Source organism: Leuresthes tenuis, unplaced genomic scaffold (assembly GCF_036924035.1).
Source record: "Leuresthes tenuis unplaced genomic scaffold, fLeuTen1.0.hap1 SCAF_12, whole genome shotgun sequence".
Classification (NCBI taxonomy): Eukaryota; Metazoa; Chordata; class Actinopteri; order Atheriniformes; family Atherinopsidae; genus Leuresthes; species Leuresthes tenuis.
In genome coordinates this window covers 3407787-3435053 of record NW_027325366.1, presented here as the reverse complement: position 1 = coordinate 3435053, position 27267 = coordinate 3407787, and the positions used below count along the sequence as shown (strand labels likewise).

General features: G+C 41.1%; 1 protein-coding gene across 2 annotated transcripts in view; it reads right to left on the bottom strand.

The window, feature by feature from the left end:
• The window catches only part of pard3bb (par-3 family cell polarity regulator beta b), a 200558-nt gene that overhangs the window by 7208 nt on the left and 166083 nt on the right, over nt 1–27267 (bottom strand). For both annotated transcript variants that reach the window (XM_072397832.1, XM_072397833.1), the window contains exon 23: nt 14228–14304. In XM_072397832.1, the coding sequence (XP_072253933.1) occupies nt 14228–14304 (77 nt within the window). The remainder of the gene's footprint in view (nt 1–14227; nt 14305–27267) is intronic.

The following is a 27267-nucleotide window of genomic DNA, read 5'->3' as shown; positions in this document are numbered from 1 at the left end:
TACAAGGACATTGTTGCCAACATGTAAATGTAGTTCTGTGTGTACCATGAACAAATAGAGGTGGTAGAGGAGAGTGCATATTTGTATGAAGCTTAGATGACTTTTGTTCAGACAAACAAGCAGTTTGACTCAGTGAGACGAACTCGGGCGGCTGTGTGGGAACACTGCACTTGTACAGCAGATGGCATCTGGAACAGTACTAACTGTGAGAATTAAACAAACAAATACTTTTACAAGAGCAGAGCCAAGCCACTAAGGGTGACACCTGAGGAACCAGGGAGAGGTTTTCCTGTTTTATTAAGAGAAGCTGAAAAAGGCATTAAGCTGTTTTCCTACTCCTGGTTAAGTGGTTACATACTGTGTGACTGAGTGTATTTGTTTGTCAGAGATGGCATTCTGTTGGTTCAGCTGTCATTGTGGCTTGTGTGGTTAATATGTGTGTGTGTTTCTGTGTGTGTGTGATTCCTAAACCACTATTGGCTTTTGACCTCTTGAAGTCCCATGACACCCCATCAGTTCCCACAAAATGCTTAGAAGATGGGGTCAAAGGCTAAGCAAGGGTATTATCAGCCAGGATTAGAAGGCAGACCAAATACATAGACAAAACATTGAAATGTTCAACACACTTTGCTAAAGCTAACAACCATTTGGTCAAGGATTGGGTCACAGACAATTATAAAACTTCAGTGGAATCCAAGATGCCTTCAGGTTTTACTTACATGGAGATGTGGGCAAAAAAAACACCTTGAGCAGGGTCTTACTTTATATCAGCGAAGGAGGGTAGAATAACACGATCCTGCTCAGCCAAATGTTTTAACCTTAAAGATGGATTCAGTCATTCTAATTCATTATACAGCTATCAGATTAATCAAATACAATATACCTGTGCTGTGTGAGGCTGGTGTTCTTGCACAGATACTGTGGGAATGACAGCTCCCCATTATCTGTGGGATGAATTCAGACTTTTCTAAACACTGCTGCCATTCATTTTTTTTGCAGATGATGTTTAAACACCAAAAGATGCCCAAGTATGTAGAGCGGGAATGAGAAACAGTGGCACATCACAGCTCTTGGATATAAGGTGGGCCTGGTCTGTAGATCTGGTCAGGAATATCCAGATGAAATCCACTGTATTTGCAGACCTGATCCAGGCTGAGGACGCTAGCAACAGCGATGCAGTACAAACAGAGCGGAAGTGTTAGAGGACACAGAATGGACGCTTCCCTCTCCTGGTTTTGTGACACTTTGGTGTATTGTTGCTTGCTCTTTGTGAAGCTAGTTGTTTGGATTTTACTTTCACAAAACCCAAAAGAAAAACCTATCAGGCACAGTGGACTTACAGAATTTGGATTGAGTCACAATTTGAAATGCTATGCTGGGCTTCCTTGTTATTGTAGCCACAAATCTACATTCCTCTGTTCAGTCACTGCTTTGTAAAAAACAGTTCATCTAACTCTCACTGGTTTTTTGCACATTGCCCTTACACTGAACAACCAGGAATTAAGAACCAAGAAAAAGAGGATGACATAGAAGGGATTTTAGTTTGGATGTTGAGATATATACAAACATAAGTACTCAGATATGGAGCAGTAAATGGACTGTACTTGTATCGCACTTTTCTAGTCCAGCTTACCACTCAAAGTGCTTTTAACACTGCATGCCACATTCTACCACTCACTCACACACTACGTTTATACAGTTACACAGCTGACCCTACTACATTCACACACATGCATACACCGATGGTGTAGGCAACGTTCAGTGTCTCAACGCTTTGACAAGTGACTCGGAGAAGCTGTAGTCGAACCACCGACCTTCCTGGTGGGCGACTGCTCTTCCTCCTCGCAATGTCTACCTCAATTAACATCAGATGTTTAAATCTATACACATCTGTTTTGTTTTAGAACGAATATCATCTGGAATAGTTTTGCACATGGTATCAGAACATGTATCCAATATTAGTAATTTGACATTAAAACTCCAGTCATAGAAATAAAGGAGGAACACTATTTTCATAAACTGTTGTCCCTCTGATCAGCTAATAAAATAGGCTCAAAGTGTCATCAGGCAGCAGGATGGAGCAGCTAAATCTGGTCCCTGTAGTGACAAAAAGGTACCCACGCAGTTGAAAGTCTAACACTCTGTAGCTCCGTATGTCTCAGCACAGCGATTAAGCTAACAATACTAATGGTGCCTCTTGTCTTAAAAGGTTTAACTGTTCCTGCATGTTAACTTCAGATTACATCTGTCGTTGATTGCATAGTCAAGTCAAGTTTATTTGTATAGCACATTTCTTGTACAAAACGATTCAAAGTGCTTTACATAAAATAAAAGCATTGCAGCGGGAAGTGGAAAAAGAAGCATTAAAAACATGTAAAAGAATATAAAGAGAAAGAAATAAAAACAAGCAACAGTACCGATAAGGTAAAAGATACCGTGCAGATTTCATGCATAGACACAAAATGTCTACATTTGGTGACAGTTTAATCTCTTCTGGCAGTTTGTTCCACTTGTTTGCAGCATAGCAGCTAAATGCTGCTTCTCCAGGTTTAGTCTGGACTCTGGACTGGACCAGCTGACCCGAGTCCTTGGATCTAAGAGCTCTGCTGGGTTTATATTCTCTGAACATATCACAGATGGATTTTGGGCTTTTAAAATCTATTCTGTGACTGACTGGAAGTCAGTGTATAGATTTTAAAACTGGTGTGATGTGTTCAGATCTCTTAGTCCTGGTTAAAACTCCAGCAGCAGCGTTCTGGATGAGCTGCAGATGTTTAACGCTCTTTTAGGAAGTCCAGTTAAAAGACCATTACAGTAGGAGTCTACTGGAGATGAATGCATGGATGAGTTTCTCCTGGTCTTTTTGGGAGAGAAAACCTTTAATTCTGTTGATGTTTCTGAGTTGGTAAAAAGCTGCCTTGGTGACAGCTTTGATGTGGCTGCTGAAAGTCAGATCTGAGTCTATCAACACTCCAAGGTTACGAACTTGGTCACTGATTGTAAGGGCCCGAGTCTCAAGATATTTACCAATGATGACCCTCTTCTCTTTGCTACCAAACAGAATGATTTCAGTTTTGCCTTCATTTAATTGTAGAAAATTCTCTCTCATCGAGGAGTTTATTTCCTCCAGACACTGACACAGTGCGTCTGCTGGGCTGCAGTCGTCTGGTGACAGAGACACATAAAATTGTGTATCATCTGCATAACTGTGATAATTGATGTTAAAATTCTGTAATATCTGACCCAAAGGGAGCATATACAAATTAAACAGAAGAGGTCCAAGAACCCGAAGCCATAGTTCTCCGATTGAGAACTATGGCTTCGGGTTTGGAAGAGCTGATTTTCATCCCAGCTGCTTCACACTCAGCTGTGAACCGCTCCAGTGCAGCTGAAGGTCAACAGAACCACATCATCTGCAAAAAGCAGAGATGTAACCCTGACTGTAACTATAACCCTGTTCACAAACCAGATGCCCTCCTCTCCCTGACTATACTTTGAGATTCTATCCATGAAACTCACAAACAGGGTTGGTGATGAGGGGCAGCCATGGTGGAGTCACGGAGCCAACGTGCATCTTAATCGAGTTCGACGTTGTGCCAAGAATGTGGACACAACTCTTACTTTGGTTACTTTCACTGTTTAAAAGTATTAGGTCTAAAAGGATGACGAAATGCAAATACAAGCCTGAATACATTTAAGTCAACTGTGGTCTCTAAGGGAGATTGAAAGGTGACTTAAGAGTGTTCATAAAATATACATCAGATACGGTTTCACCGGAGACTGCTCTGTCAACTTAATTTTGTTTGCTGTGTGAGGACTTCACAGCAAGGAATAATTTGTGTTCAGAGGTCTATCCAACAGTTTACAGGCAAATATATGACCACTAAGGAGTAAAAACTTCATTTGTATTCTCAGGAAAAACGGAAGAGAGAAGGACATGGTGAAGGTAGCTGAATTTAAAGTGGAGAAGAAGTCAGCACTAACCGAAGACAGAGAAAGGTGGCCACAGCGTAAGACAGGAGAGGGAAAAGTGGATGAAGACAGCATTGAGGATATGAACGGGACAGGAAGAGAGTAAGACTAAACCAGGGAAGGCAAGAAACACACCAGATGACAAAAAGGCTGAGATAGTCAAGTCAAAGATGGTAGAACACAAGAAGTAGACAATAAAGTGGTCAAATGAACAAGGAAAAAGGCTTAGATGTGAAAACTTAAGGCAAAGAGAGAGTGGCTACATGTACAAGAGGTCTTTGAAGCTGATGAAATACATGAAAAAACAACAATGAAGAATGAGAGGCAGAAGAAGAAGACAAGTAACAGAGGAGGGGGGTTCAGAAGAAGGAAAAAATAGAAAAAGAATGCAAAATGCAAGTGCTGCCCTCAAGAGAGCGAGCAAGCTGAAGGTCAGCATCTGCTGAGAATAATGGGCACTACTTTACAAGAGCACACATCTACACACACACACACACACACACACTTGTTTGCATTTCAGTGAAACTAAACACCTTTCAGAGGCTCCTATCGGTCTTTGTCAATAAAGTTCTGTCGACTATGATTAATCCAGCAGTATATCATGCATGAATTACATATGAGTGAAGGAAGTTAACATGATTACATTCCCCTGTGTATGCAAGTGTTTGAGCACACAGATTTAGAAATACGCTGGGTCACTATGAATGTGTGACCATGCACAATGCAAAGTGCTCATATTAAAGAACGCACGTGAAGTGTTAAGAGAAATGGCGTGTTACGAGAATGAGAAGAGATGACGATAAAGGAGAGTAAATGAAAAGAGTACGGTAATGCAGTGAGTACCAAAACTGAGAAGTATGAGAAAAAGCAACGGTAAAATGGTAAAAAAAACAAGGTGTCTGTAGTGTTCTGAGAGAAGAGGAAAATGAGATGGGAACAGGACGGAGGAGAAACCCATTAGAGGAAAATGAGAGAAACTGAGGGACGAGGACATCCAGATGGTGGGAGACTGTTGCCTCGGAAACACAGAGAGGGCAGAACAATGGGGATTTGGAGTGGTTTTTGCATCCCATCATAATATGGCCATGCCATTTGGAAACTGAGCAACAAAGCTAGAGCCAAAATGACAGAGGCTGACAATCTACAGCAGGCAGCTCATTCCGATCAACAAGTCAAATGCACAGAAAGACGTGCTGATGGATCATCGACCCACAGAACATGTTCTGTTCTAACCCGATGTAAATGTTCCTCAGATCTTTGGCTCATGTCAGTGTAACTTCATTCCCACTGCACTGTCCTTGCTATCTTAACTGCTAACATGAACGCAACCCTACCATAGAGTCACATCCTTCTGATACTGTGTCATTAGCACAAGATAACACACACTGATAGTTTCTAGCTATCACTGAACTAATCACTCTCTATCTATCTAACTATCACTGAATCTAAATTCTGCCAATGGAAAAAGGTTTGAGTGATCAATAAAAATACAAATATAACAAAAAAAAACAAATCCTAATTTCCAGAAAAAAATGTCAAAGTCTCAACCAACTGTGACAATAAATCTTCACTAATACAATTTTCCAAATTGCAGGCAAACTACTAACATGTTTCAATTTCCTTAAACTAAAACAATCCAAGAAAAGCCTTGCCTACCAAGGTCTTCCAAGCTTCTAAAATGTTTATGTCGAGGAATAATACCAAATATTACTTTTAGCGGTCCTGAAATGCTCTTTAACAAACTTTCCACGATAACAAGCTTTAATACCAGAGAAAATGTTAATGTTATCTCATGCTCTTATCATGACAGCAACAAATAAAGCCCTAGATAAAACTGTGAGAACTGAGTTGCAATTCATAAACTTTTTAAAATGTACCTGTATAAAAGGCATAAAGACCAGCTGATCACTATGGCAGTGAACTGGTCGCACGCTGAAACTGCCTGACTGAGCCATGTCCATCTACACAAGCTGAAATAGATCAAACCAAAGATGACATTTAGTTACGGTAAGATCATACAGAACCACTTAGGATATGTATAGGTACTAGAGTGGGTGACTTCCTGAAATATAAAATAAAAACACCATATCCCATTAAAATACCACATCTTGAGCCAATAAGGTTTCCCTCAGGCAAAATTTAATAGCTTCAAGCTGGGGAGATTTTACTCTGTGCAGGACTAAAGGATACAAATCACTGACACAAAATTTTGATCCCTCAAAGGGGACTAATCTGGAACACGAAAAGGAGTTTTGAAATGGTAGTTGTGACTGCCAGATAGAATCAGACAGCAGTGTGGTCATGGATTCATATGAAAGTGAGGCGGCTGACAGGAACCGTCAACATAATCTCAGTGTATGTGAAAAGCTCTGCTTTGCACCTCGACTGTGCGATCTACCACTTCCAGTGAGAAATAAGAAAGTGGAATTACAACTGGAACAGTAAATCCAGGAACATAAATGTGCACATTTATGTGCACCAGCTTCACCTCTACTCCCACCACATTACTTGAATGTTGCAGTAATTTGAGCTCGTTCATGTTTTAACTGCTTCATAAATTACATCAACCACTTGCCTTCTGTTTTTTAATAAAGCAGGGTTCCCCCACACGCCAGGCTAAGCGTCGCTTGTTTATTTATTTTAAATATTTTTATGTACCAGAAACATGATACCAAAGACGGTATTGCACTTTCAACCGTATCGCCAGATATGGCGACATCTTATGGTCAAAACGTGAACACATAAGGGGTGAGAGGTCAGGCGTATTTTCCATCACCTGAACCTCCAAAACCACAGCCTGTCTACCTGTCAACACGCTAATAACTTTCACAACAACTTTCACACGACATGTCATGGAGAAAGGGTCAAAAAACGTGCATCGCCAGCGAGCTGACCGAGCCGAGCTCGATGATGAGGCAGAGCCAGTGCTAGTTAGCGCGGATGTTAGCATGTCGGATGTTAGCGCGTCGTCAGAGCAGCCTTCTGCGAGCAGACCGAGCCAAGCTCAATGATGAGGCAGAGCCGGTGTAGGTACCAGATGTGCTCGGGTTACCAGATCTGCTCGGGGCCCTGCGCCTGCTGGTGACGTCACGTTCTATGATTGGCTGTACGTTGGCACGATGTGGTGACCACCAGGCTTAGCAAGTTTAACTATCTAACTTTAAAACAAGTAAGTCTCTCAGCAGCTACGAAACAACAGATGGTCATTAGAGTACTGCCAGATGTTGATGTTTCACAGCTGCAACTGTTGAAATGGAACAAGGGCAGTCCATCCTCTTGGTCTATAGACAGAATTAGGCATCATAATGCATGAAAGTACGCATTTATGACACATTCAATAATTAATACACACAAACAGACCATTTTAAAATGGAGTTGAAGATTGTCAATTAAGTTCAAATGAATTTTTCACTTTTTATGGCCAGAATCTGCAATGAAATCTGTTATATCTCCATTGCTAGCAATTCAAAAGGAGTTCCACTATGTGAGAGTTACAATCGAGAATGAGTGTGTAAATTTTCCAACTATTTAATGCTTCACTCAATAAGAGCTGAATATCACTTACCATCATTTCAACTCCAGAATGACCTAAAACCTGTTACACTTTTACCTTCTGCGACCTTCCTCCCTCACCACAAGGTCCACGCATAAGAAAGCATATCAGACCTGCTTGTCAAGCCCACCTGCTGATACTGCAACAGATTATGGGTCATAACCCGACATTTTAGAGTCCATGATCAAGATCAAAGCTTCAGCCAAAATGGCATGTAGAGGTCGCTAAATGACAACATGAGCTTGAAGTGGAAGCAAGGGCTGTTGCTACAAAGATGGAGAAAAACTAGCAAGCAAAGTCACCCTAAGAGAACACTCATGACATCAAATGATCTGAGAAACGATCTTTGGAAGCATTTTGGATTTCACACCATAAATTGTATAATAACACAAATGGGACTTGTTGACTTTGTACAAAGCACAGACTCCAGAGGCACCACATACAAGAGTCGACATGGGCAGTCAGCCACAACACTTCCCTTGTCAGAGTCTCATAAAAATGATATTGTAGACAAGATGGTAAGACTTGTATGCAAAGATATGCGGCCCATCTTGCTTTGGGAAGGGGGTCTCAGGAGCTAATAATGGAACTGAGGCCATGATCAGCTTGACAATTATGTCCCGTGTAGTGAGGGGCTCAGAGGAAACCACACAGCTTCAGCAGCCTATTGGATAAGTTTAAGATCACTTGTGAAGTGGATGGAGCTGCCGCCATGAAACAGTGTGTGTGTGTGTGCTGGAAATAATATTCAAATACATCAGAAGAACTGAATAATTGCATGTTTACTTCAAATCAGTTTGATCTTGGTTTTTGGAATAATTGACAGCCCTACAGGCCATGTTTCTTCTTTAAGCAAAGATAGTTTAACATTCATGCGAGCTGTCAGCTGAACTTATTGGAAGAAGCTATTTCCATTACTCACTACACAGGTTAACTTTTATTTACTTTCTTTTCTATCATTGCACTTCAAAATTAACATTTAAAAATTCACAGAAACTCATGAGAAGCAGGGTCTTTCTTCAGATCCCCTGCATAACTAACAAACAAGCAGAGCTTCAATGAGTCCAGAGAAACACAAAAAACAACTGGACAATGGGGTGGATTGTGCGGCAGTTTTAAAGTGGTCTGGGAAACTCTCAGGCCTGGTTGGGAGGTCTTCTCAAGAGAGACGGAGGGAGAGACATTCCCATTTCATTTCTCTGCTCGGCAGACTGAAATGATATTCAACAATGTCCTTTTCACCCCAAGTTCAGAGGGAATGAAAATGAGAAGTGGAGGGGCAGGGAAGGAGAGAGGGAGAAGCTAAACTGAATGGCAGAAACTGGAGTGCCAGGAATGACGAAATGCAAAAGAAGAGAAGGAGCTGAGGACACAGCAAAACATCTGCTCTCTAATTACTAAACATCTAATTATCATTATAATGAGGAAGTGACAGCCTCCCCAGAAACCTGGACAACAATTCTGATTGGCTCTCTTGATCTAATAAAAGGATTAACAAAGACAAATCGAAAAGGGTGTTCAGCTAATCAGATTGGATTAGGGCTGGTACTTGAACAACTGACCGCTGTTATCATTACATATCCATGGAGATCACCATAATGTATTCAATCAAAGTAAACTCAATCTAGTTCAATGTGCCTCGAAACATCGGAGCTTAATAATTAGGTTTTTAAAAGTGGTGAAGAACACAGATGTAGATACACTATATTGCCAAAAGTATTCACTCACCCATCCAAATGATTAAATTGTGGTGTTCCAATCATTTCCGTGGCCACAGGTGTATAAATTAAAGCACCTCGGCATGCAGACTGCTTCTACAAACATCTGTGAAAGAATGGCTCACTCTCAGGAGCTCAGTGAATCCCAGTGCGGTACCATGATAGGATGCTACCTGTGCAACAAGTCCAGTGGTGACATTTCCTCACTACTAAATATTCCACAGTCAGCTGTCAGTGGTATTATAACAAAGTGGAAGTGATTGGGAACGACAGCAGCTCAGCCATGAAGTGGTCGGCCACATACAATGACAGAGCAGGTCAGCGGATGCTGAGGCGCATAGTGCCCAGAGGTCTCCAACTTTCTGCAGAGTCAGTCGCCACAGACCTCCAAACTTCATGTGGCCTTCAGATTAGCTCAAGAACAGTGCGTAGGGAGCTTCATGGAATGGGTTTCCATGGCAACCTGATGGAGGAGTCTGGGTTTGGCGGTTGCCAGGGGAACGGTACTTGTCTGACTGCATTGTGCCAAGTGTAAAGTTTGGTGGGGGGGGGGGGGGGGGGTTATGGTGTGGGGTTGTTCTTCAGGAGCTGGGCTTGGCCCCTTAGTTCCAGTGAAAGGAACTCTGAATGCTTCAGCATACCAAGAGATTTTAGACCGTTTCATGCTCCCAACTTTGTGGAAACAGTTTGGGGATGGCCCCTTCCTGTTCCAACATGACTGTTCACCAGTGCACAAAGCACGGTCCATAAAGACTGGATGAGCCAGTTTGGTGTGGAAGAACCTGACTGTCCTGCACAGAGTCCTGACCTCAACCCAATAGAACACCTTTGGGATGAATTAGAGCAGAGACTGTGAGCCAGACCTTCTGTCCAACATCAGCGTCTGACCTCACAAATGTGCTTCTGGAAGAATGGTCAAAAACTCCCATAAACACTCCTAAACCTTGTGGAAAGCTTGCTCAGAAGAGTTGAAGCTGTTATGGCTGCAAAGGGTGGGCTGACGTCATATTAAACCCTATGGATTGAGAATGGGATGTCACTTAAGTCCATATGTGTGTAAATGCAGATGAGCCAATAGTTTTGGCAATGCAGCGTAGAATGAAAGAATGCCACCAAAGAGCAAAAATCCTGCAGGAGGGGCTTACTTTATAGATAAAAGCAAACAGATTACACTTCCTTCCTTCGTTGTTCCTTCCCAGATAAAATCTTCAGGGTCAATACTTTTGTTATGAAATTATATTTCTAATAATGCCTACTATTTGATTTTTAACCTTATTGTGTTTAGGTCTGTCCCTTTTGCTTTGCAATATAATGACAAGAATGATGTAAAAGAAAAAGTGTCTCACTGCGTGTGTGCGTCTGATACAGGTGAGAAAGAAACCTGTGCTTGGGTCAGTAATGGGGTGCAACCTGTTAATATCGACCATACAAAAACTGATAGCCATGCACTGATCTCAAAGATTGAAACACAAGTGCACGTGAACACAAACGCAGGTGCTGGGACTCTCTTCATTATGGGCATGCATGTGTGCAGTATGAATCACAATCACTCTCAAACATTAGAAGCTTGTCTTTAAAGTTTGAGCTCAGGATGCATCATTCCCTGGTTTTCAGCTATGATCTCAGCTTTCCTCTCATAGAACAACCTCTCTTATCCAAAACAGCCAGGCTTCAAGGGTTGGTTTAACTTACCCTATATAGGATAAGGACAATCAATTCAATTCAATTCATAACAAAAAGTTGTGTTGTCTTTCGAGAGCCAAAGAACTGTTTGGTCTAAATGAGCCTTTTAATCCAGCTAGACCAAACAATTATGTTTCTGTTTATGTATTTATCAGACGCTTTTATCCAAAGCCACTTACAAATGAAGATATAACAAGCTATAAAAAAAGCTAACAATAAACTACATAGAAGGAACCCACTAGTCCGGCTCTGTCAGATGTGAAATTAGTTGAAAACAGCTTCCAAAAACCAGAGTTTGTAGAAAAATTGAAACCATTACCTGTCACTGAAGATGCCAAACCATTGATTTTTGGGTTATTTTTTAAAACAAATACTAAATGTATCTTATGGTCAGCTTGAGCTTTTAAAATTGTGGTTCTGAAATGAACTTTTCTTCCTCACTTACTTGGCATGAAGCTAACTACTGCAAATGTCTTTTAATTCTTACAAATTCTACCTGGTAGACACACAGACACCCTGCCTCTCTCTCAACTGGGTCCTTTGTTGACAGAAAGAGAAAAAAATGAGAGAAGTATGGGAAAATAGCAGAAAAGGTGAAAATGAGATGGGGTAAAGAGGGATTATGTGAAAAGGCAGGGAGGGGAGTCTCTGGGGATTTCATGTGAAAGGACACACTATGTTGTCCTCCTTTCTTTCATTCACAAGCAAAATCTACATATCTCAGTTTAAGAAAAAAAAAAGTGAATATCGAGCTCAGATCATGACAGTGATGATCGGTACAGGATGTAAAGGCAATGAAGCGGTGCCAACACTGACCATTAGACTACGAAAGGTTTTAATGTTTAATACCATATGTTTACTAAGACAAACCTTTTTTTCTTTTTTTTTTTGGGGTGGGGGTGGTATCATACTTGATTACTGAACAGTTTCGTGTAGCTAAATATTCAATATACCCTGACAGGCTCGTATCTATTTCAAGCAGTGACATTTGCTGACAGTTTGTTTGGTAAAGTGTTCGTGCTTTAGGCAGGGAAACATCATCCACTGCTGGGTCATGTTTTAATTTTAGAGCCATCAAAATCTCGTCCCACAGCACGCATACACACACACACACACATAATGTACTCAGTGCTCCAGTTAACTGATGTTAAGTCAAATGTACAGTACCTGATTAAGCAACCCTGCAGCTATTTCTGGACTCGCTTGGAAAAAATAGAGACCCACACTCACATCTACACTTATGGAACAACTTGGAGCCGCCCATAAAAGCCTACAGGTATACAGACACTAGATACACACGGCCTGCCAGCTATTTCTGGTGCGGTGGCAAAATAATATGTTTTCATAAGGTCAAGAGCCTGGATGCGGTTTCAAAACATGATCTACTTCTCTGCCTCTCTGGACGCTGAAATATCTCCTGAGTTAACTGACAGCAGTGCAGACAGATATGCAGAGAAAGACAAATAAAGACAGAATGAGAAAGAAATCAGCCCCTTTCATGTTTAAAAGCTCAGAAAATGGAATTATTTCTGGTATAATGTGTCTATTTAGTAATGGCTTCTGCTCTCAGACTGCTGTCTTCATTGTGGAAAAGGCTGTAGCAGAGAGAAGTGCAATGCTTGCAAAAATATTTGGCATCTGCCATGTGAGACTTGGCAGCGCAAGACACCGTATAAGACTGTTTACTGTTATCTCATCCACAAGGGGAAAGCAGTGCTCTGATTTAGAACTCAGACCAACTTCAAGCGTTTTCTCCTCTACATAAATGATTTAGCATGTGTAACACAGAAAGGTCTCTCTTTAGGGCTGGATCTATTTGATAAAAGCAACTGAATTTAATTAATCACTTCCTAGTCTTGATTTTTGAGTTTTATACCAAACTGTTACACGCTCTCATTACTACTGTTGCCATGAGCGGGCACAGTGACTTCCATGGAAAACCCCACATGGCACTTTTCAAATAAGACTGGCAGTTATGCATCATATTGAATCTCAAAGTGGAAACAGAACCAATGTGTGCTGTATGCCAGTGTTTGCAAGTGTGTGTCCGATTTAACAAGGCTTTTTAGATACCACAACCAGACTATCATCACTGCTCTCGATCCCATCTGCCAAAATCATCAAACACACACCCACACTATCTTGCATGCACACACAGGGACACAAACACACACACACACACACACACACACACAAAAGAGGTGTAAAACAGTCATCCCTGACCATTTTAACAGAGGTGGGAAACTGGCTGTAAACTTTCTAATAATCTAAACTTCTGTCATTCAGCTCAACTTACCAACTGCACAGACAGACAGACAGACAGACACAGCTGTGTCTGCTGAGGCGTTGGCAGCAGAGTAAAACCAGGTGAGAAGAGGTTCGTAACAACTCCTCAACATTCTTTCTGATTAAGATTTTTTTACATACGAGGTTATGATGGACTCATTTCAGACCAGTGAAGATAATGTTTAGACAAAGAGAAGGAAAAGGACTCAGGAGAAGAGAGGAGAGTCTGGGGACCACAGGAAGAGAAATTGGTTATCTTAGCTTATCTTAACTTGGTTAAGTTAGCTGATGAAAAATTACATTTTTGTCCAGGCATTCAGGGACAGAAAATATATTTAACAACATCAGAAAAACATGTGAGAAATAAATGGAGAGAATATTCAAGAATTGATTAAAATACTCCGGCGGGTGTTATGTTCTTGTGTTGGCTAATGTTTGCAATATTTCATGCTGTCCAGCGAGGAAAACAACACAATGCACCGGGTAACAGGCTCAAGCATGGTGTGCAGAAACAGTGCAGTGCTTATGTTTCCTTGATAGATGGTCAAATATCGCCAGAGCTGTCTTTTGCATCCTTATTGGCTTTTTCAGTCCTACTCTCAGAGAAGCTGAGAATGTACATTTGAATGGACCAAAAAACAAGTTTTCAACTTTTCTGAGATGTGTTGCTTCCCTCAAATTCCAACATCCCAGAGATCAAGCATGTAATAAGGATTTCATTAACATAAAACACATCTTCTGACGATCTCTATCAGTAAGGCTTCAGTGCTAATTTAAATGGAAAGCGGAATGTAAAGTAAAGTTTTGATGGGGTTAGGGATCAGTTTTCAACCCTGCCTGAGTTTGCTTTCCCCAGGGGGAAGGTGAGTTCCTGGCTGAGAAGAGGCCTCTGAAGACAAAGATATAATTAGAGGCAGAGAAGAAAAGAAAAGAAAAAGATAAAAAGATAAAACAGGACCATCATACACGCATGGAAACATTTTCTTTCTTATAAGGGAAGAAGAAAATTCAGTACCTTGGTAAGGAGGCATACTGACGCTCAACCTCTTCATACCGTGGTGTCATACGGAGATCTGTCCCTCTGCCTGGTATCTGATGAAGAAACAAACGATAACAACATGGTTATTCTGTGGGGTAGTAACACACTTGAATTATCTTCCAAGAATAGCAGCCTAAATAACGCACTAAATGTCTCTGCCTTCAGTGCAAGCAAACAGCAACACAGTGAGCTCAGGCGTGTGCAATGCATACCCATAAGCCCCTCGCTTTCTGTATAAGTGCATGTGTGTGTGTGTGTGTGTGTGTGTGTGTGCATGTGTGCGCGTGTGTTTGTGATACAGGGGTAATTTAGGAATGACAAAGGCTAGCTATTAGGGATTTAGGCCTTCTGAGCTTTTTGGGGGTAGAAAGGTTCTCCATCCTAGATTAGGTTACTTCAAAACAGGATGGAGTTGTCTCACTGCGGCACAAACACACACGCACACACACAGTTTCACATGAACAGAGTTGCATCTCATCTCCATATTGAAAAAAAAAGATTAAGCCAAGCTGCTGACAGTTCAATCTGTCCTGCTTCCTCATCTTACTGGTTCTCTCTTTAACCCTCACAACTCGTCTTCTCTTCTTCCTCCTGTTCCCATTCCTCTCTTCCCTTTTCACAAACACACACATATGCATACAAACACAATCTCTCCTTCCCTCTGAGAGCATATCCCAGTCTATTCAGCGGGGAGATTCCAGCTGCCGAGGCACTTCCAAATAAAGCCGACTGAACCTCAGAGATCAACACGCTTTACCAACGCACACATGTACGCATAAATACAGAAGCCAATTTTCTGTTAAGGCACACTGAAAATCTAATATGGAATAATAATGAGATATGATCAGGTGATCGAGTCCCTCTTCATCTAAGCTTATGTTTAAAAATAATAAGAATTATTATGCAAAGAAAGGAAATTAAATGTAGCCAACTACTCTTTTGAAACAGTAAAAACTATATATATATATGGTACGATAATGTATTGGAACAGGACATTACCATATGTCATCTGCACATCTGGAACCAAAATGTTTTGTAAAAAGGAGGCATGACACTTTATTCCAATATAGTGAAAGAAAGTGTGAAGGAGGCATTGTAGAGGACAGTAGATGCAGAGTGTATGTTTGGGTCCCAAGTGCTGGAGACAAAAGGCTGCCGGTTTTAAACAAAGCTAAGCACTTCTCTATGATGTGCTGAGAATTAGATATTGAAGAGAAAATCTTTTTGCTCTCTTTCTCCAACTTTCTGTATCCCAGGGAATGTTGCCAGAAGGCATATAAAACAGATTTGCTGGCCCAGCTTTCTTCTGAACACCTGTCTTTATAGCTTTAATATCTCAGGTAGAGAAACAGCGGGATATTAAGAGGGAATAGAGAGGTGGAGCGAAAGAAAGAAAAGGCATTAGAAGGAGGAGAAAGGTGGAAAGAGAGATGGAGGAAATGAGGAGTAAATGAGTTAGAAAGAGCAGGTGAGGGAGATATAGAGAGGAGGAATGATATTATGAAGTCACTGAGGAGTGGCAAAGAGAGAGAAAAGCGATGAGAGGTGACTTATAAAACAAGAGAGGGAATGAGGTGAAGACGAGGGCGACTGAGTGGGGAGGTGAAAGGGATATTAACCACACGATTTAAACATGATGTTAAAAGTGGGAGGTGGAGATGGTGAGAGATGAGAGAATGGATGACAGCATCATGGGGTGGTGACCGAGAGCTGAGAAAATGAATAAAGGGGTGGAGAAGAAAGCATAGAGTCAAGAGGGGGAGACGGGGGAAGAAGAGATGCTGAAAAGTCAACAGCTTTGATAGAAAATTCTGCAAGACATATCCTGTCATTTTTTAACTTATACACATGTCCTCCATTTCAAGGGCGATGCAACATAACTGCATCACACACAACCAAAAGGACAAAGACGGTTCTTTAGTTCTTATGTTCTTATTCTGTGTTCTTATGTTTTCAGAGTGTGAAATAAAAGTGAAAAAAAATGAAATGGCCTTAAAATGGCGTGGGGAATGAATCCCACACTTTTTACCCATTCAGTGAACAGTAAACCCTGAGTACACTGAGCCTGCCCTCCACCCGGCACCAGATGACACCGCCTGGCCTTTATACTCCAACTTTGTTTTTGTAATGTTCTGTTTAGCAGTCCTAATACCGGGATCGTAGCGCAGTGCCTAAGAAGTGGAAGCTACTGAAGTGCCTCGCTGTCATTAACTTGTGTTTCTCTCTCTCAGGACGTATCTCTGGCCTGGTGTTACGCTGCTTGTTGTCCCCTCTTTCCTGTCCTCTCAACCCCAGCTGGTCGAGGCAGATGGCCGCCCTTCCTGGTTCTGGTTCTGATGGAGGCTTCTTCCAAATAAAACAGAGTTTTTCTTTCCACCGTCACCCTGCAGTCGCTCAGGACGGGAGATTGGATCAAAGAACTCCTTAGCTAGGCTACCTTTTTTAAATTTACGATCAACAGATGTTGAGTCTGTGTAGGCAAGGCTGTCGAGAGGGAGCACCACACTTCAGCAGAATGTATTTGTCTAATCTACTCTGAACATTAGACCTAAGTGGAAACGCTACAGACCCAGGACCAGAATCATTTTTTAGCTCCTTGAAAAAAGCCCCGAGTCGCTTAAGTACTGGTTGGCCAAAATGCACCTAGTCATTGATTCATTTGTTGACCACATACCCAATTTGTTTGTTACATGAGAACATAAAAAGGGAATTTAGTTGAACTATATTGAGATGTGTGAATATTTTACGTTGGAAATAAACTATCTTAGAAACAAGGTCACACAGAAAGCTACAGTCCAGTATGTCTGACTGGGCTCAGTGAGGAGTTAGCTAAAACTAAAGCTGTCCATATCAGTCTGTGTGTAGTTGTGAGTGTGTGTACGAGACAAGAATGTTCGATGTTAGAAGACAACTGCGACAAGACCACAGGGCAGGGCAAACACTGTGACAGCTGAGCTTGCATGGGACATACTGTACACACCCTCACATGCATTTACACAAAAACACACACCAAGTGCATGTGTACACAATTCATCTTCAGTGCACATAAACAACACACGCACAGCTTCAAGTGCAGCTACTGTACACAAACACACCCCCCTCTCTCTGTCTCTCCAGGCACATACGCACACTTAAACACACTCCCTCTCACTCAGAGAGGGTGGTGGCAGCACAGTGGTGCACTGGTAGGGGTAATGGTCTAGTGAAAAACCATTTCACGGCATAGCGAGCAGAGGAGAGGCAGGGTAGAGAAATCAAGCAGAAGAGACTAATACTGAGGCGAGAGGGAGCAGACACACACACAAACTTACACAGGGACACACACTGTAAGAGGGGCTTATCGCTCTCCTTTTAACACACCCTTCAATTTACCCATAAAACACACCACCCCATCACTTTCAGCACTGACACACACTCAGGCTTTCTCCTATCTTACTTTTTCTTCCCTCGTCTCTGTTCGTCTGTTTTACTCACAGACACAATGACGCACACACAAAGGCTCCGACGCCCCATCCCTTTCACTTGAGCCATTTCAAGGATATCAAAGGGATTTAGATCGACATGGAGTATTTGGTAAATGCATACTGCCTAAATGAGACCACTTTGTTCAAATGTGAAGTGCCACTTTCTTTGCTTTGTGATTTAGTCTCCTGCACTCCTTCACCCCCCCCATCATCTCTTTGTCATTCTCTCCCTGTCCACACCTAATCGGTTCCCTTCATTAGCCAACTCTGCTTAAGTGAAATAAAGGGTTCTTATGAGTGCTGTTAAATCCCATTCCCTACCTCTTATTTAAAGTTTCTTTCTCCCGCCTCCATCTTACTTCACCATTTTATACTATCATTTACAGCTGTTTACAACGGCTGTTTAGTTCTTTTTAACTTTTTAACCAAAAAAGGATTCATCTGCACATAGAAAATTAGACTGGAGGAAAAGACGTGGTGTAGCAAATGCATGTCTTTATTTCATTTTATTTTATTTTCAGAGCCATTTTCTACTTCTTATTTGCCTGAAAATAAGCAAATAATAAATAAATCCCTATTTGTCCTCTCAATTTTGCCTCCAATTCTGTCTCCCACCCTTGTAGTGATCAATGAATAAGGAAGGCAGGCTCTAATCCATATCAGTTCTATCTTTCTGCTCAACTAGCACTTTGGGCTGACTCAATTAAAAGACAGCTCTTTGCTGTTCCTCTGTGTGTGTTTGTGTGCGTCACATCCATAATCACCAATGGTGTGTGCGGACGCAGTAAAAATGTTTGTGTGTGCAGGCTTAAACTGATGTGGTGTCAACACTTATATTGGTCATTTATGCATTGATCTATTGCATCTGAACTCTGTACAATGTTGATTTTTAAAACATTATCAGGAGGACCAATAGAGTGATGAGTCAGTTAACAGTGAGGATGCTTCCAATTACTCATTTCCCAGTTGACTGAATAAAGAAAAGCAAAAAACCTTAATTAAATGACAATGTCCGTTTGTCATCATCTTCTTAACTGTTCGTAGTTAGTAAAAAATCTTCTCAATATAGTCCTATTTGGAATGTTTGTGGGTTTTAGGTGAAGGAGCAACAAGCTGAACACTATTTTAGTCCTGGAATAAGGTGAAAGTGCTGGGGGACAACAGACGCCTGGGTGTTGACCTGGATGAGACTGGACTGTGACACTGAGGCCGTTTACAAGAAGTGAGGGACATATTCTACTTCTTAATGAAGCTTAGGTCCTTCGATATTAGCTGCACAATGTTGCATATATTCCATGTGTGTGTGCTGGAGAGTGCAGCTCTCTTTGGAGTTATCTCATAGGTCAGCAGCAGAGGAGCTCAAGGGCCCAATACCAATTCCTCACTTTTGGCCAACTATATGTCCCAAAACCTCTGCTTTTCATTCTCACAGGTGAGGCGGGGGCCCCTTTTCTTTGGAAGATCAAGAATCAGTGGTCCATCCATCCATTTTCTATACCGTCAATCCTTTAATCGGGTAGCGGGTGGGCTGGAGCCTATCCTAGCAGTCATCGGGCAAAAGGCGGGGTACACCCTGGACAGGTCGCCAGTCCATCACAGAGAATCAGACCAAGCCCAAATACCCTGGTTAAAGTGCTGGTGTAGATTCTTGGTTGTCCAGGTCATGGCAATTCCACAAGCTTAAAAAAGGCAACCAGACTTTTTATTCTGTTGGTTCTTGAAGGTGTCTCACCTCCTCAGTTCTGGTTGACTGGTGTAGTTTCAGACTTGTAATCATTAAAAGAACGTTCACACCTGAAGATTCGTTAATGTCATGTTTATGCCACTAACTGGCCTAAGCATTATATGGGTGATTTAAAACATTCAGCATAGTTGAGCTGAGCTGTGGTTTGAGTTTGATTGGGACATTTAACTGGACCACAGTCATTGAAAGTGTCAACATGCCCAGCGGTGGAATCGAGTTAAGTATGTAATCATAGCTGAATTCACTCCACAGACGTTGCCTTGAGCAGTGATTCTATCAGATGGTGCTACTACAAACCTGAGGTAATAACTTTTTTCCAGGTTAATATAGAATCTCTTAAACCATCTTCTCTGACTTCTCTGTGCAGCATTTGGACATGATGTGAAGAACAGTATCAGCTACTCACGAGGTCAAGAACCAAGAAACAAAGATCATTTGCCTTCTTTAAGCCCTGTTAAAGTTCTGGATGACCACTACTCATTGATCCCTCTGATAAAAGTGGCACTTTCTTTCTTTAACACAGAGGGAGAGGGCCAGGAGGAAAGGCCAAAGGTGGGAACTGTACAAACTCAAGACCCAATAAATCTCTAAAGTGACAACTTTATTAACAAAAACTGTTATTTTCATTGAGTTGTTTATTTATTTCCTTTGTTTAAATCATCAATCAACTATCAAAATATAGAAACAATTTCATTTCCCATGAGGGATTGACATAGAAATGCTACACTTTGGTTTGTCACACGGTGTCAAAATGACTTCAGTTGAGGTATTCCTTGGATGGTGTTACTGGTTCTACTGGATGACTTCACCCAGTGCATAATATTTCCTATTTCACAGGGATGGAAGAAGAATTAAAACACACATTGTAAAAAACATCCATACAGCCATATTCCCACTCACACAAACCCACAGGTGTGTATAAAAGATGAATGCCTCTTGTTACACTAAAATTACATTCATTACATGTCACCTTAGTCTCTGGCGAGAGAGAGACAAGGTTCAGCTATTAAATGTCAGGCATCAGAAAGAGAAAATATAATCAGGCTTTTTGTTGTTGTTGCTCTTTTTGGATTTGCTTGACCATTCTCTTACCACTCATTTACACTACCTTTCATTTCCTCAAGGGTGTCCTCCATTACAGCAAGGCAGTCTTTATTTTCCCTGCTCTGTTCTTTTAACACTCTGTACCATCTCTTTTTCGATCCATTTATCCATCCAGTCATTCTAGAGAAAGCAGTAATTGCAGCTGCTGGCGAAAAAAGCCTCCCATTTTCTCAGCTAATTACTACAGCCTCTTAACAAAGTAGCTGTAAAGCAAAGAGAGTCAACAAGCGTCCCCACAAGAACATGCTTATTCACATCCACACACAAGTTCACCTGTGCACGCACACAGACAGCAATTCAGTCTTTCCATAGTTAATCAGTTTTCTAATGAGTCTATTTTAACCATACAGAGACAGCCACTGCAGCAGGTGTAGTACATCTTGGATAAAATCATTTTTGAAGAATAACTCTCAGCTCATATCCTTTTTTCTTCCTCAATTATTTCTAATTTCTGGTTTTAAACAGGGCCATTTTTGCAAATAAGCTTATTAAATGAGGGGATTGGTACCAGCTAACTGACATTTAAAGACAGGAAACCGCTAACCTGCTCTGTCCAAAGGTGACAAAAATTATGTATAAGGACCCTCTCAAATGAAAAAAAAAGTTACATTTTATTTGTAAATCTTTACTAAACTAAACTGTATGTATGACAATTAACATTTTACAGGAACCTTTAAGAGTTTCCGCAACTGGTCAACTGTAAAGGTTTTAGAGGCGCTGACATGTTTTTTATATTGGTGTATTGGTAAGCTAATTCAGCAATTTCAGCTAAACTCAATACTGTCAGCAGGGAAGAGAAATTTAGTGAACTAAACAATCGGTGCAAATGTTGCTGATCTATTTACAACACCAAAGATGCACCAATCATCTTTTATCTTGAACCTCCCTCTACTGAAATGTCAGGAAAGCACTAGAATAAAGAGCTAAGAATTAAGAGTGGAGCAAAGTAAAATGTCACAGCGCTGTTGAGTCTCTGGTACAATTAAGACCACAGAAGGTCAATTCCTCCCAAAGCACGCAGCTTAGAGCATCTCCCATGAATACAGCTATTAAAAACACTTAATGCAAATCATATCCCACTTATTTAGTGTACGTGTGTGAGCGAGAGGACAAAAACTGCATTATTATAAATGGATGTGTATTTGCATACAGATCAGGCCACAGGGAAATTAATCAAATTAAACTTGTTTGTTTCCACTAGTAAAGAGTAACACACAAGCTAATAGGCAGGAAAACTCATTTCTGTCTCTATGGAAAGAGGTGGCATAGTTTACGATAATATCACAGACTTGCTTTACCTTTCTGTACTCTGGGCAAAAAGTTTCATTTGCTTTATAAGCAGCCGAGCTCTCATACAGATATTAAAAGTAGTCCTGTGCAATAGTTCTACGGGCTTCTGAAACTGCTTTTTCATATATATATACAAGATATATATATATATATATATAAAAAGTGAAGCATATATTTGAAAAGGTGAAAGAAGCGAGAAAAAGTGGATAAAAAGAGAGATCGGGATAAATAAATGATAGTAAGACGGAAAGTACAGTAAGGTGATAGAGGAGAGGATAGGATTAGTCTCTGCTGCAAAGCCTTAGGTGATATACACACAACACAGTCACACTGAATGTTTTGTGGACACACACCATTACTAAATACACAACCATGCAAAGCCACAGACACAATCAAAAATTAAAAGGACAAAAACACACATACATTTGAAACCAACACACGCGCTCACACACAGGTTTATCCAATCCTTAGTGCTCTTAACAGTTTAGCTCGTCCTTGAAAGTGCAAGGTGGGGAGTTGATAAGACAAGAAAGAGAGAGGAGGAGAGAATCGGGGGGTGATGGCATGTACAAAGGGACAGAGAGAAAACTGAGGAGGAGAGCTGAAAAAAGTGCAGGAAGATAATTTGGATTCCCATAAGCCCCTTTCCTGCCACCAAGATAGTATATCCCTTTACCTCTACCCCCACTCCCCGTGTGCATCCCTTCTCTACCCCGAAACTTCCCGACTTAAAAAAAGTTCCCTTTTGAGGATTAGCGGGAACAAAGACAGGTGAATTCCAAGGAAGACGAGGAGAGTGGAGGAGAGCAGAGAAGTACAGGAGAGAGGAAAGGTGGCACAGGTTAAAGGGGAGACAATTTACCCGAGAGAGACGAAGACATGATGGAGAGAAGAAGCAAAATGAGAGAAAGGTACATTTTTTAACCTACTCTCCTGCTCTTATTCTGTCAGTGCCTTAGGCGAGAAAATCTTAGCTGCCTTGGTGTTTGTGGATTTTAATATTATTTATTTATTTGTTTTTCTATGATATCTCAGTACAGGGGAAAGACTTAAAGTGAGAGCTAAAGCCCATAGCTCAGCCACATCTATACTGTGTGCATGAGAGAATGTATGTGGACGTCTGAAAATACGAGTAGTGTGTGTGTGAGACAGATTATGACTGTGTGACAGTGGGAGCAGGTGGCTGCAGTGGCAGGTTAGATGGAGCTGTAATAGGATGAAAGTAGCACTCGTTCCTTCCGCCTCTCACACACCCCAAGTTCCTCTTTCAGAAGATTGGCTCCAGTTGGGGGTTGGTGACGTTCGTCCAGACTTTTGGGTCCTCCAGATATTTCTCATATCTTTTAATGAAAGTCTTGACCTCTGCAGTCCTGTTGTCTCTTCGGTCAGGATTTCCCAATTTCAACATGTTCTTGTTCTTCTGCTTTTCACACTCCCCTCTTTATTTCCCATCAGCTTAGTTTCTAAATGAGTTCTCTTCACATTTCCATCAAATCTAGCTGTACCATCTTCCTACCAGAGAAAGTGCATGAGTAATCTTATCCTCAAATCGAAACTAACTAAAACATAATGCCTTAATCTAAACTGAGATCTGCTATCACTTACGGTTTCTAAAGCTTCAAAACAACTAATCAGGATACAGGGATGTGTTTTGATGAGGGTCGTTTTACATCAACAATGTGAAATGAAGCCTGTTTTCTTAAATCAAGAAGATGAGATGATGAACTGAATTTTAATCCTGAACCTGCAAAGCTTGTCAAAAATCTAACATGCTTGTACGATGCAGAGACACTCGAAAGAGATGTACTGTGCAATCAAAACCATTGTTTATGAGCTCTACATATGTGTAAAAGAATGATGACAGACTTAGCACAACAACAAAAAAGAGAAAGACGTGCAAAGAAGTGGTGAAAATGGAGGTAATACTTGCTTCATAATTCCTTTCTGACCTACATTATGTGACCCCTCAAAAAAACCTCCCTGTTCTACAGCCAATCACCAGAAACTGAGCAAAAGCTGATTATCTACCCATACTGAAATGCATGCTTTACATATTTTATAATGTATTTAGGAGCGTTATCTCCATAGAGTGGGATGATGATCCCATATTTTCCAGAAAAATGACAGCCCATCATTCCCTGGAAATTCTAAAATCCTGACAATGTGATGGGAAAACATCACATTACATTTTTCAATTTATCTTAAAAGTCTCACTGGACTCAAGGGTCAAGTTTGACTTTCAGCACAAGAAAAGATGGTGTCATTCACTGAATGCTTTTCTGGAAATGGAGACGGATTTCTTTTTGCAGGCACAAGCAATCCTCTGTTGATTGACCATTGCACAGGTTTAGCTTTAGTCCAGGTGGGGGTCGAAGGTGGGGGTGGGCAGAGGAGAACAGAGCTAGCGAAAGCAAGACGGGCGGGAAAGAAAAAGAAATGTAAGGAGAGAGCGAGACGGGGATTAGAAACCCTCGGAAAGGCAGTCATTTAATTTCCTGGCTAACATGGCTGTGATTATCTCCAGGGTGGGAATGGAACGTTTGATGTCCTGGGACCAGACTAATCCTTGGTGACTAACCTCCACCTCTCATTTCCTCTGGATTAGCTCACTCTGCTACTTATTAAAAAAAAGTTGGAGGTGAATCAATATTAACCCACAGTGAAGGACAGAAAGGTAGATAGGGTTTTTTTCTGTCTGACTGTGGACAGATCACCGATGTCAGTTTCCTAACAAGGACCCTTGATGTGTGTGGCTGTGTGAGTAACACTTTATCTTTGAAAAGCTGCTATAGCAGTAAACTGATTTGGTTTTAGTGAAAGAAAGGAAGATGATACTGAGCAGGTCGAATCCTATATCAGACAAGAATGGGACAACATTCCTCTCCTAAAGCTTCCCAGACGTTTACAGACTGCTGTCCATAAAATAGTAAAACTTCTCACTTTAAACATTTGACATGTTTTCTATGTTTACTGTGAATATAATATTGGTTCATGAGATTAGCAAATCACTGAATTCTGATTTGACTAACATCTGACACAGCATCCTAGGTTGAAAACACACAGCATATGCAGCAGGTTTATCCTGTAGAATCAAAATCAAGGAAAGTGGAAAGTGTTTAAATTACCAGGACAAGCATCAACATAATATGTTAGAAAGCTTTTTCTAACAGGAGCCTTGACATAAAACTACACTCTTAAATGTAACTCTGGAAGATGATGACCACCCAGCCTGTTTGAACCGATAAGCTGATGGTGAAACACTGCTTTGAACAAGTCAGAACCTTGTGAATGAGGGTTATTTGAAAATTCACACAAAGTCTGTAAGGACATGCAACTTGCATGGACACCTCTAAATTACCAAAACACTGGAACTATTTTTCAGAAAAGCTGTTCACAAATTATGCTCAAAGAGTCCTTTGCATTTTTTTTCTTATCAGGCTTTTCTCAAAAGGCAAGGCCTCAAATGTTGCCAGGTTACGAGTTAATCTGACCAATGACATGTCACTTGACCCTATCCTCGGCCAATGCCCTGTCTCCAACAATCGGCTGGGCCCCAACTGGCCAATTAGCTCGCCTCTTAGTGTGGAGCTCAGCCAATGAAAAGCCCCAGGAGACTTCTGTTCATCTGAACTCACAGATGGGAAGACAGAGAGGGAGAGAGGAGGGAGAAAGTAGGAGTGAGAGTGTGTGTGTGAGTGAGAGAGAGGCTGTGTGGGACTTGGCTTGAATTCCCAAACACTATTGAGACATCTTCACTGAAGAGGCTGGCTGGTTTTGAGTTAGCGGCTGGATACAAATCTCTCCATTTAGAAAGGACCAATGGGAGAATCTCTGCTAGCAGAAGAGATAAAAAAGAAAACTAAACTGCCAGCCTGCCACATGCTATATTTCAGAGAAAGTCTTGCTATGCATAATTCCTTAATACTATACATGCTCTGCAGAAGCCTGTGTTGCTTAAACGCCGTAAATTAGAAGACTCTTGCTTTTATATACTTATGATTAAGAGTTTATCCAGCCGTTACTAAGTCGCAGTCTGGATGCTCAGTTCAAACACATTATTTTCTTTTCTATCTCAGTTGTTCTATATAAAAATTCAATGGATCGGTACTGATTTGGGGGGGGGGGGGGGGGGGTTCCCCAGTATTTCAACATTACATCAATTCTGTGTAACTATGAAAAGTGACATTTATTTCAGTCATATTGGATAGATGTATAAAATACCAGCCCCCTTCCTTCAGTATCTCTGCATGAGAGCTAGGTTTCCCCTCCATTAAATACAACTCTGACTAAACGTTACCCTGAACCCTTTCAGTGGGCCTTTCGCTTTGCTTTTGTAGCATGACGTGGAAACAGTCTGTGCTCCGAGAGAAATACAAGAGCAAAGTGATAATTTAAAGAAAGACAACCCATTTTCCTTTCCAGGATGTCAACTACCGCTGTTCTGTAAAAGGCTATGTCGTTTGTCAAAGATGCACAAGTGTCCTTGGGCATCGAGTCCTGGTGCAATGACCACGGTACTGTTGCACCGTAACCATTTAAGAAGATGCTTGAAGTGCATTGCACTCACCGCATTTTAAAAAACTTCTAAACCTACTTCTGCACAACATCAGTGGCATTGGAAGAAATCATACAGGAAGTTTCTTATGTATATACAAACAAAACTATACAGATTTAACTTATCAGATGAATTTTTAAGCAGTATTTGATGTTTTTTCCAACATTAATATTGTTGGACCTGCTCATAAGCTCATCCTGCAGTTCTTCCTGTTTCTGGAACAATGAGTATGAGGTGCCCCACTGGTCAAAGTGACAACAAAGGACCAGCATGCCAGGTATTATGACGTCAACTATGGTGCATGCCACTGTTCACAAGCTTGAGATCGATGATTAGATTACAAACTTTGCATTAGATGTTGACAGCAAACACTGCAAAAGTCATTCTGAAGTATTTTACTTATTAATAAGTGAAGAAATGAGAACAGTGGCCACAGTTACACCATATAAAAGGAATCCAGAGTCTTTCCTAAGGGCAGCTGGTATAACACAGTGTATACATACAGTATGTCACATCATGCAGCCTGAAAGCTTGCAGCAGAAACCTGAAAAGGCACATTTGTGCCCCCCCCCCCCCCCGGCTTGTGCCTACCTGCACTTTCTCTTGGCGAGACTTCAAGCTGACACTACATCTCACACACATTTGGCATCTCATGAGTTTCTTAAACCTGCCTATTGTGTGTGTGTGTGTGTGTGTGTGTATATCTATTTACATTCTCCTTCCCTCCTCTCCTCTCCGTATTTCATATCTATCAGATGACTCACCATATTTCTGCATCAGATATTTCTGCTTCAGAAGCTCAAGAGCTGCATGTTGCTTTAAAAATAGCAGACAATCCCCAAATGCACACACACACACA